Source organism: Drosophila grimshawi, unplaced genomic scaffold (genome assembly GCF_018153295.1).
Source record: "Drosophila grimshawi isolate 15287-2541.00 unplaced genomic scaffold, ASM1815329v1 contig_1369, whole genome shotgun sequence".
Lineage (NCBI taxonomy): Eukaryota > Metazoa > Arthropoda > Insecta > Diptera > Drosophilidae > Drosophila > Drosophila grimshawi.
Window position 1 is genome coordinate 745249 of NW_025062891.1, and position 10374 is coordinate 755622.

The 10374-nt window shown below is 40.4% G+C and overlaps 2 protein-coding genes across 2 annotated transcripts; both read right to left on the minus strand.

The window, feature by feature from the left end:
• Positions 1-2225: 2225 nt before the first annotated feature.
• Positions 2226-4778, minus strand: LOC6560506 (angiotensin-converting enzyme). The gene is made up of 6 exons (XM_032735026.1): positions 4655-4778; positions 3283-4563; positions 2799-3016; positions 2611-2733; positions 2376-2554; positions 2226-2311 (listed from the first exon to the last, which is right to left on the minus strand). The coding sequence occupies exons 1-6, from the start codon at positions 4706-4708 to the stop codon at positions 2301-2303; spliced, it is 1866 nt and encodes a 621-aa protein (XP_032590917.1). The 5' UTR covers positions 4709-4778; the 3' UTR covers positions 2226-2300.
• Positions 4779-5618: 840 nt separating this feature from the next.
• On the minus strand, positions 5619-8137 carry LOC6560715 (phenoloxidase 2). The gene is made up of 4 exons (XM_001986888.2): positions 7069-8137; positions 6883-6978; positions 6055-6816; positions 5619-5985 (listed from the first exon to the last, which is right to left on the minus strand). Exons 1-4 carry the CDS (start codon positions 8050-8052, stop codon positions 5773-5775), a joined length of 2055 nt encoding a protein of 684 aa, XP_001986924.1. The 5' UTR covers positions 8053-8137; the 3' UTR covers positions 5619-5772.
• Positions 8138-10374: the final 2237 nt, after the last annotated feature.

Here is a 10374-nt window from a genome sequence, read left to right on the forward strand (position 1 = left end):
GAAAGGTAGAGAGGGAGACATTTGTATACATACATACATGACGCATGAGATAGTTAAGACGAATTTTTGGGTTAATGTTAATGCATTTGTTGATGGGCATGCGGCAATTTAAAAAAGTTAAGCCAAATTGGCTGACAGCCGCATGTAAATTTCATTCAACTTGTTTTCCCTTTTTCGGCTTATTTTTTTCTTCTTTTTTTTGTGGATCATTTTGAGTATTTTGCATAAAGAGGCATTCAGTAAGCCGACTGAAGAGATGGCGCTGGCGTGGGTGCCTTTCACTCAACTCCAAATTCCAGCTTCAACTTCAACTTCAACTTCAACTTGGAAGTTTACGTCCGGCTGGTGCGGCAACCGTGCCATGTCAGAGTTTGGAGTCGAATACATGGTGGCATTGCGAGCAGCAGCTGCTGCAATAGAAACGATTTAATTTCATGGCCATTCAAGCCGTGTAGCGGCCCCAACTGCAATTTGGCGCAATTGGCAGCAGGTCGGGGTGCGGGGTGCCTGAAACACGCAATGCATTCATTTAACCAAATCATTTATCAAAGCATTTACAAAATCACCGCCCACAAGAGCTAAAAACAATTGGAAACCGAATTTCATAGTGAAAGAAAAGAGTATTAGTGGCACGCCTGCTGCTAAGTGCAACTGGTCGAATCTTTGGCTTCAGTCGGGCATTGAAATTTGACCAACTTGCTCCACACAGTACAAAATCGGAGTTAACTCTTTGAGGTCATTGTTTCATTTTTTCTTACTTATTCTCTTTAATCATAATAATTAATTCCAAGTAAGTTTGTTATTGATTAAGCTGAAGGTAAAAACGATTTAATTTTAATTGCTCAGCCATTCTCCGCTTGAAAGTTCGCACTGCAATCGAAAGGATCTCAGGGTCGATTGCCGAAATTATCCATCACAAAATTCTAACAGAAATCAACAATAATATAAAATTATAATTGATAATAAATTACAAATTAATAAAATCGCATTCTTTGCACAACTCAAAAATTAATTTAATTTAACTATTGTTATTCATGTAAACAAAAATATACCAATTAATTGTACATCATTCAATTTGCTTTTAAATTTTTAGTAATTAATAGTTATGACTTTTTTACTGTGCATGGGGCGTTCAGCTGCGACTTGGCTAATGAGCATCTTGACCAGAATCGCTGACCTTTCAACAGTTTTCATTGTTTGCTTGTGTTTTATTGCGTGATAAGTGAAGCGTCAAGTTTAAGTCCGGCTTGACAGAATGGCCAACATAGTGGGCAGACACTGCAGCGAGGAATGTGCAACGGCAGAGAGATAGACAGAGAAAAATGTATACAAAAATGTTGCATGTCATGTTGTCTGTTGGCTTGGCAAAAGTTGTCGATGTCTCGGATATGGAATTGAATTCGGATATGGATGTGGATGTGGCTTTTAGCTGTTGTTGCATGAATGCAATCAAGCGACAAAGCTGCGCTTCGATGAGCTTCAACTGCAACAGCTGCGACTAAGCATTGCGACACTTTAACAGAGGGCTAAAAGCTCTTAGAGCTTAGAGGTTGCCGCCCAACCCCAGCAGACACGCAGTCGAATATTTGTGGCAACAGCCATGTAGAAGCTAAAGTGCATCGATCGAAGCAAACGCTGGCAAATGGCCGGAACAGATTATTCGGCTGACTGGCAGCCTATTGGGAAATGTAGCTAATTATGGACAATTTAACAGCGTTTTTAATGCTGCGGCTAATGCATTAAAGAAATAACGGGTAAACAAGCCAACCAGTCTTGGGCAAGCATCAATATAAGAAGTGGTCCAAGGCTACATTGCGAAAAACCATCTGACTAAAGTATTTCATTTCATTTTAAAAATCTTACTCATTTAAAATCTGATGTTTTGCACAAAATCAATATACCAACTTATCTTATAACGAAATGTTATTATTTCAAACATTTATTAAATATATATTAAATTATTTAGTTATGATTTCCATTCATAAATCAAAGTAGAGCAATTTCCAAATTTTGAATTTAAAGATTTACCGCCAAATTGCGATTATACATTTGTCTCATCTACTCGCTAACAGAACGCGCAGCTGCGCTGAGCTTCACCTGTACAGCAGAGCGAGCGAGACAACAGCTGCATGCTGAGCTAGTTCCCTTTTGGAGCTGCTGTTCTGCTTTTCAGTGCTGCAAAACTCTTGCAGCAGGACAGTTATAATTTAAAAATCAAATCGAAATATGTTTTTAGGTAAATTGTTTATTGATTTACTCAAACAAATGCTTATGGTTAGATACAATTGTGAGCAGCGTAATTAAACGATTTCTGCAAAGCAAAGAAGAGTTTTGTGAGAAAATCGAATCAATGCCAAGTTTTGACGCAAACTTACTTTTGGTTGTGGAATTCCAGCCAATTTTTACTTTAGTCTCCTTATTGTGCGCATTGAGCCAGTCCACGATGGGTTGATAGTATTCCAAGAGCGCCAAACTGCTCAGACCTGTATATTGGGGTATCGCTTTGCCAATTACCTGACGCCAAGGCTTCGAGGAGCCCAACGACATCATAGCTCTAAATTGTAAATCATAATTAATATAATAAATACAGTTTTATAATCAAATACCCACTTGAGGCTGTTGCCCACAGCGAAATTGCCATAGAAATCACAATTGTGTAGTGGACCGCTATGGCTAGCCTGCTGGCAGAAAGCGCGATAGAACTGATAGCCCAATATTTCCGAAATGAACTTTCTGTAAATTATGAAAATGAATAAGCCAATATTTACAAGTGTTGTATTGAATTTAAATTGATTTACTTAGTCTGGTAGTTCTGCTCGATGTTCACATAGAATTTGTAGGGGAAATCAATGGCACCCTCTGCGCGATCCGTCGGTGGTTCAATGCCCGCATGCAGTTCCAATAGTTGCCAATAGTGTTTGTTCACTGTATCCATATCCACGGTCCCATTCAAAAGATCGTGCATTACTTTCGTGTGCACATAATAAAGTGGAATATTGAGTATAGTGTGAATGCTCTAAAAAAAAAAGATTGTGGATTAGTTTAAATGTAAAGTTAAATTCAGTGGAATAAAAGCTGCACCAATGCGTGATAAATTCACATTTGGCTTGCTTGTTAAATGGAAAGGATAAGGGCAAAATCTTTAATTTCTTGAAATATCTACTTCATATGGCATATGTGTATTCGTTTGGTTTTCTGTTGATGTAAATCCAGGATATAAATTCCATTCAAAAATGAACAACTATATTTGCTATTCAATGTGTCATCGAATTTTGAACTCACCATGCGAAACAGTCGATTCATCAGTGCCTCATCCGTGAAAGCAGTTTTGGCCAGACCACGCCCAGTTAGATGGCTGGGCGTGGAGGCAGACAGCACGACGGCTTCACCCACGGGATACTCCAAGTTGTAGGCCTTGAAGTGATACGAGGGCAAATGCCTCTTCTGCTCGGCATAATAGACACGCGCCATGTGGCCATGATACTGCATCAGTTTCCTGAAGCTGACCTTCTCGCAGTACATCATGAGAACACGCGGCGTCAGATCAAAGAGTGAGGGACGACAATCGTCATTGGGGGTGTCCTCATTCGGTTCCTTCAGCTGATTCTTGTGGAAATCAGGGCTCAACGGCGTAAAGCCCAGCGATGTGTAAAAGTTTTCGGATTCATTGACGAGTGCCTTTGCACTGAGCTCTTGCACAAAGTCATCGAACTGTGGAAGGCGCTGACGTGGAAAGTATGACTCAATGATGCTGCCCTCCTCCCAAGCCTGCTCGAGGACCTGCTGAAACAGATGATCCGGAATGGGTCCATCGGGATTCACCACATCACTGCCATATTTCTTGTGCAGCTCATGCCGCACAAAGGCGTGGAGTTCCTTATAGGCAGGCATCAGCTCCGACATAGCCTGCTCCATTTGCTGGATCATCTCCTGGCTATCGTAGCGATACCACAGCTGATGCACTGGAATCTCTAAAATATTGGCTGCCTTCTGGTACGATTGTACAATGGTATAGAAATTAACTGAAGCCCAGATCTGATTCTTGTCGCGCCACGTCTCCCAGTAATACTTCAGCTCATCCACATCGCTGCTGCGCTGCACAATCTTCTGAATATCTGGATAATACGCCAGTGGACTATCGTCCTCGTTGGGCATTTTGGCACCGCCCATATACGGCTCGATGTCCTTGTCCGTCGACATCTTCTGCAGTGAGGCCAGATTCATTTGCACCAGCGAAAAGTAATCCTCGCCCAGCACAAATAAATCACCAACACTGCGCAACTCCTCCAGTGCCGCTTTGTACACTTTATTTTTTACCTTGCTAAGATCAAAGCCGCTCGCTTCGCGGGAAATTCCGACGAGCTCATCCGCAATGCGCTTCACAGTGGTCAGCTTGGAGAAGAGCGCCTCGAAGTCCTCCTCGTTGTTCGCCGAATATGTCTCGGAGGCGATCTGATTGTACAGCCTGAAATATCTCTCACTTGACTGATCAATGAATATCTTCGCCTGATGACCGTAGCTAGAAGTCAAACCCGATCTGGGCGTGACGCCAGCAGTTGCCACCTAAGGTCAGCCAAATAAAGAAAAGATCGCACGCAAGATCATCGTTTAAATTGTTTGGTTCTTTTTTAATTAATTATTGGTTTATGCTTACGCCAACAGCTGCTATCAGCAGTAGCAGCAGCATTGATTCGCACAAGCTGCGCATTTTCCTTCCTTTATTTCTTATCACTTTCAGCAGACAACTTTTACTTTTGCACCACACAACGGTGTCTCTCAAACTGAGCCACATAGGCGACATCAACTTGATTATAAGCGTCAGCTCAAATACAGCCAGCCAGTGATAGGAGTGGAGAGCAGAGAAAAAAGTGAGAGTGATCTAGTCGAGAGTGCCTGGCTGGGGAAAACCTTGTACTTAACTATTAGCATACACTCCGAAATATATACAAAAACATCAATCTGCGCTACTAATTTTCTCTGATTTATATTATAGAATTGAGAGCATAAGAAAGGCGTCTATCTAATATATAATAATATTATAAAGTTCAACACTTTATCTTTAACAAATTTATTATATTTTATTGGCACTTCATTCAGTATTAAAAAATTCTTATTTTTATTTTAAATCAATTTAGACTTAAGTTGTGTAGTTTTGAAGCAAACTGGAGATGCGTATTACATACGAGAACCCATATTCCCTAGCTTTAAGAGTATCCAACATTATTTTTAAATATGCTTTATACTATATAAAAAGAGTCTTTCTTTGTTTAAGGTTGATTGTCTAATAAAGCAAATATAATATAAAAAAAAGTCCCCAAACATAACGCAATTTGTTTTCACTCTGTGCCAGTTTTATTAATAGTTAGCTAGTGTTATTATGTATGTATATAACAACTCATCTCTTCATGTTGATTATCAATCCCTATAATATATAGATTGTAGACTGCTAAATACCTTTAGATTTAAATTTCGTACAGGGTATAAAGAGTAATTTTTTCTGTGGGCTATCAATAGAGCACGCTCTTGTTGCTGATAAGCGCAATCAATGATCAAGTTGAAATGCGTCTAAGGCCACAATCTAGTATAAATTGGTCGGTCTAAATAAAATTCGTGTTGTCTTCATTGAATGCCATGATGCGTTTATTATAAGCTCAATAAAGATGCAATAAATGCAATATAAAATGTATACGTTATTTGCTAGAAGTACGTGAGATATGCGTGCAGTGTCATCAAGCGAAGGTCGTCACAATTTGTAGATGTAGTTGGTTTTAACTAGCCTTGTCGATTGACCACGCGATTGTCGTGGCGAATGCTGACATCCACAATGCTCATGTTGGGCGTCAGGAAGTTGACCAGACGATCGGCGCCAGTTCTGGGCAGGCGATCGAAAGGATAACCCATGGACTGACGATCGGGATAGAGACGATCGCGAACTCCACAATAGCTGGCAGCATCGCTGCAGCGTCCAACCAGCTGCTGATCGATCTGCAAAGGCAATTAACATATTATATTAAAGCTTAGCAATAAATTATTCATCATTTTTTTGTAACTCACCCTGTCGTTCTCATAGTTGGAAACCATGACAAACAGATCGCAGCGCAGACCCTCAGGCAGACCCTTGGGGATGAGCATATGATTGGGCCAGCCGCACCCGCAGAAGTTGAACTCGAGCTCCTCGGCGGTGCCAGCCGCCGGGCGATTGGCATCCAGATTGCGGAAGGTTCGCTCGAACGGTATGGTCACACTGGACTCCGTAGAGCGACGGCGTATTGAGTTCGGTCCGGGATTCAGAGACACCACAAACTTGTCCAGCTCCACCATCATCAGGCGCTGTTCGCGCATCAGCATTGGCTGACCACGCTCATCATTCTTGGGTGCAATGAATATGCGCACGTAGGCGAATCTTTGGGCGCCGCCATCATTGTTCACATTGATCGTATAGGTGAAGGGCGAATGGGTCAAGTGGGTGAAGCGGGCAAACACATTGCCACGTGGTGTGAAATCAAAGCCACGAGACAAATCCATATCGGACTGCTGCCAGAAGGTGGTCAGCACATTCGGCTGGCCGCCATTTGTAGCGACCTGGAAGCCCGTAATCGAGATGCCCGGATAGTTCAACTGTGTGTCCGTATAGGCGGGCAGACGTGTCTTGTGCTCCTGGAAGATGCGATCGATGTACGCATGCCACCTGTAGAAGGCAGGATCACGCATCGCCGTCGATGAGTCACCAATTACGCCAAATGATTCCAAGTGCTTGTTGTTCGTGTCGTGGGCATACGAGATGAAAACATGGCCAAAGTTGTGCAGATCACCATACTACAAAATAAACAGCATCAACATAAGTAATAATATCATATCTGAGCTAGATTATATGCGACTTACCAAAGTGCGATTCGGCGACAGAATCGAGGACTCGAGAACGTTGCCGAGAATATCAATGCCTCTAGCCTCATCCAATGGGACCTGTTGTCCACGTTCCTGTAAATATGCGAGCAAAAAAATACATTTATTGATATATAAATATATGGGAAAACAGCTACAAGTGAAGTTGTTGCAATCGCTACTCACATCCATGACAAAGCCCTGGTGAATGGCCTCGAAGATGCGATCGCGCCAGCGCTCCATGTCGGCTACCTCGACATTGATCTGATCCTGTTCGCGATTCAGATCGTTAATGCGCGTATTGTCGAAACGTGGCGGCCAGGCGCGACTGGCCACAAGCGAGTCCATCTTGGGGAAATAGCCCTCGACAATGGGATCACGCAGATTGTTGAAGGGCTGCACCCGAGCCAAGTTGTTGCTGAAGCGTTCCATGTTGTAGCGTGCCATGATCTGTTCGTGCATGTAGTAGAACAGTTCACCGCGACGATCCTTGGCCACAATGCTGCGATCGGAGGCCTCGAATGGGTAAACCAAATGCCAATGCCAGTGATGCAGATTAATGCCCAGATCTTCGCGGAAATACCACAGGCGATGCTCCGGCTCCAAATCCGAAGCGGTATAATCACGTGGAATAATTATCGGCATCCGGGAACCGGGCTGCACCACAAAGGACTCTTCGCGCAGCTGGCGGAACACCTGCGAGTCAACGAAGCGATCGGGAAAGGTTTGCGCAAACGAGGGTAAATCGAGTCCCTGCGTATCGGGACGATGCAGCAGTGCCACAGAGAGTGCATAATTGAACATAACGGGATTCACACGATCACGGGCATAGACCGCCACGCTCTGGAGATCATCGACGGAGCGCATGTTCACAAAGATGTCGATGAGGCGAGCTGCAATTCTGCGATGCTTGGGAATGAACAGCGAGAACTGCTCCTCGCGGCCCAGGGACATGGGTATGCGCAGATCGGGTATGGAGATCTCACGAACTGGAACCCGCTGCTCGACCTTCTCGCCGACCCGACTCTGCACCTCAGTGCTGATGGGGCGGTAGCGATCGGTCAAGTAGTTGTCCGGCACATCGAATACGGTCACCTTCTTGCCCTTGTCCATGAAAACGGGCTCCGTGGGATGCTCGAACAGGAGAAGCAAATTCTTCTTGTCGGCCATTTTCAGCAGGATCAAAACTTGCAACACAAGTGAAAAGAAAAGTGAATTGAAAAACGTGAAACGCACTTGTGGCAGTCGCTTGAGAACTGTGCCTATCCTCGGTTTGGGCAGCGCCTTTTATAGCCCACCCGTTAACATCATAGCAATCGCTATCATAAACCGCAGAATGCGCTGGGAAACAACTAAAAACTAAAGAAAATAAAATAATATGAAACATGCTCTTGTGATAGCAGTTTGATAAGGCCGCAGCTGTGTAGCATGTGGCAAGGGGCATGAAAAACCACAAACGCTGTTGTTGTTTTTGTTTTTGGTTTTTATTTGCATATTTCTAAAATACATTCTTTACTTCATTTTATTATTGTTATTATTATTATGTTTACACTAATTTGAGTGAAATTTGGTTATACTTTGTATGCATACAAATTATATGTATATGTACTATATATTCTGTATTTAATATATGCAACAAATTCTACGCCTTGCGCTCAAGTACATACATCGAATACTAAATAATTATGTAACTACATGCACAATTTTATGATATTTGTTTTATTTTCTTGTTAAGTTTAACAACTCGATTAAATTATATATATTTATACATATATCTATATATGTTCGCTAGATAAAAGTAACGTTTTTCCTGGAATAGCCAAGAATATCAACTGATCTTTACTATTCTCACTCTCGCTTTCTCGATCTCATTAATTATTAGTTTTTTTTCATTTCCAATTATACGATCTGTAATTCGATTATAGCCACATTTGAACAATGAGATATTGAATTCGGTGAATATTTTATACACATCTATGTATATTATATAAATGTTAGATATAACTGAATAGACAGCTCTATATATAGTGTATATACAAGTGTTGTTCAGTTTTCACGTGTTCATTGTTGTTGTTGTGTAAAAGCGTTAGTTCTTGTAAAAAGTTTGTTAGAAATGCCCTTAGGTATGTCCTGTGCTCCTTTGATTTTGGCCATTGTTTCGAGTTGCATGATATGTTGTGTTTTTAAGCTCTTAGGATAGAGATATTTGGGATTTTCTTCGTTAAACTTGGTTGGTTCTTAGATCAAACAGAAAGAAAATACTTTTGGTTCCCATGACCACAGTAAAGAAGTAAGCATAGTGTTCATATATTGAGTAAGTAAGTTCAATATGTGGTAAAAAGATCTCTTTAATCATATCAAAAATTCCATACAATATGTATTTACATAATATACATATATCGTGCATTATACAAATACAAACTCAACGAAAATACATACAAAAATATACGAGTGTGTTACGTACAGAAATATACATACATATATGCAAAATATAATCAGTGCCATTTGTTCAAACAACTTAAAACTGTTGTTTCACACAGATAGATGAAAGTTCTAGTTTGTTTATGTAATGTTCGTTTCTCATGTAGTGTGTTCAATAAAATTTGAAGGCTTAGTCACAAGCAATTCTTAAGAGTTGTATACATATATATAAAACGTTTAAATATGATTCGATTTGATAACTTTTTTTTTTGTATGCCATAAATAGATAGTTACAAATTGTTTAGTATAATACTTGTTTTGTTTTTGTTTTGTCTTTTTTGATTATTTTCAAATTCATCGCATTTAGTTTTGTTCTTCTGTTTGTATGTATTGTGTGTATATTGGTGCCCAAATATTTTCAGACTACGCTAGTAGCTACTTGTAATTACAATAACAACTATTAGAAAATTTCATGCATTACACCGACGTCTAAAGATCGAGGAACTTTCACTACATATTTCAATCTCATAAAAACAAAAACCTGCACATAAAAATGCAAAAATTATTTTCTAACAGCACAATCAAAATAAATGTAATGTAAATAAAGTTTAGATTGATTTTGGGTGCATTATAATTAAGTAACTTGTTGTTTTGTACTGAGATTCAGGTTTCAAATCGTTCGTATCACTTGCCCCACAATTAGCTAAGTCTCATAATAGACACACACACAAATACACACACACGACTAGATACACACACTACAACACAGTTTGAGATACTTTGAACATCAGAGGCTCAGGTACAAGTATTCGTTTTGCCCCTTTTCTCCAAATATAACATGTTGCCCTGAACTTATGATGGTGCAGCTACCAAAATGCAATTAAACAATTTAAATACCAGCAAGAATTCAGAAGGAAACTATTTTCGGTTTGCCGAAAATGTATTTACCCCTGCAGACACATTTATTGAGTTTATTCTATTTAGTTTATATGACTGAACAATATTCTAATCTTAATAAAAATCAAATCAAATGTTAGTTAATTTTATAGGCAATATATTGACACAGAAACA

What these genes read in the sequence shown, in the direction of transcription:
- LOC6560506 (XM_032735026.1), bottom strand. Translation starts at nt 4,708, where the DNA reads ATGCGCAGCTTGTGCGAATCAATGCTGCTGCTACTGCTGATAGCAGCT. An exon ending in TGAATCGACTGTTTCGCATG is followed by an intron (nt 3,017 to 3,282) that starts GTGAGTTCAAAA and finishes TTTTTTTTTTAG; the next exon opens with AGCATTCACACTATACTCAA. An exon ending in GCTGTGGGCAACAGCCTCAA is followed by an intron (nt 2,555 to 2,610) that starts GTGGGTATTTGA and finishes TTTACAATTTAG; the next exon opens with AGCTATGATGTCGTTGGGCT.
- LOC6560715 (XM_001986888.2), bottom strand. Translation starts at nt 8,052, where the DNA reads ATGGCCGACAAGAAGAATTTGCTTCTCCTGTTCGAGCATCCCACGGAG. An exon ending in TGTCGCCGAATCGCACTTTG is followed by an intron (nt 6,817 to 6,882) that starts GTAAGTCGCATA and finishes TTTATTTTGTAG; the next exon opens with TATGGTGATCTGCACAACTT. An exon ending in CCAACTATGAGAACGACAGG is followed by an intron (nt 5,986 to 6,054) that starts GTGAGTTACAAA and finishes TTGCCTTTGCAG; the next exon opens with ATCGATCAGCAGCTGGTTGG.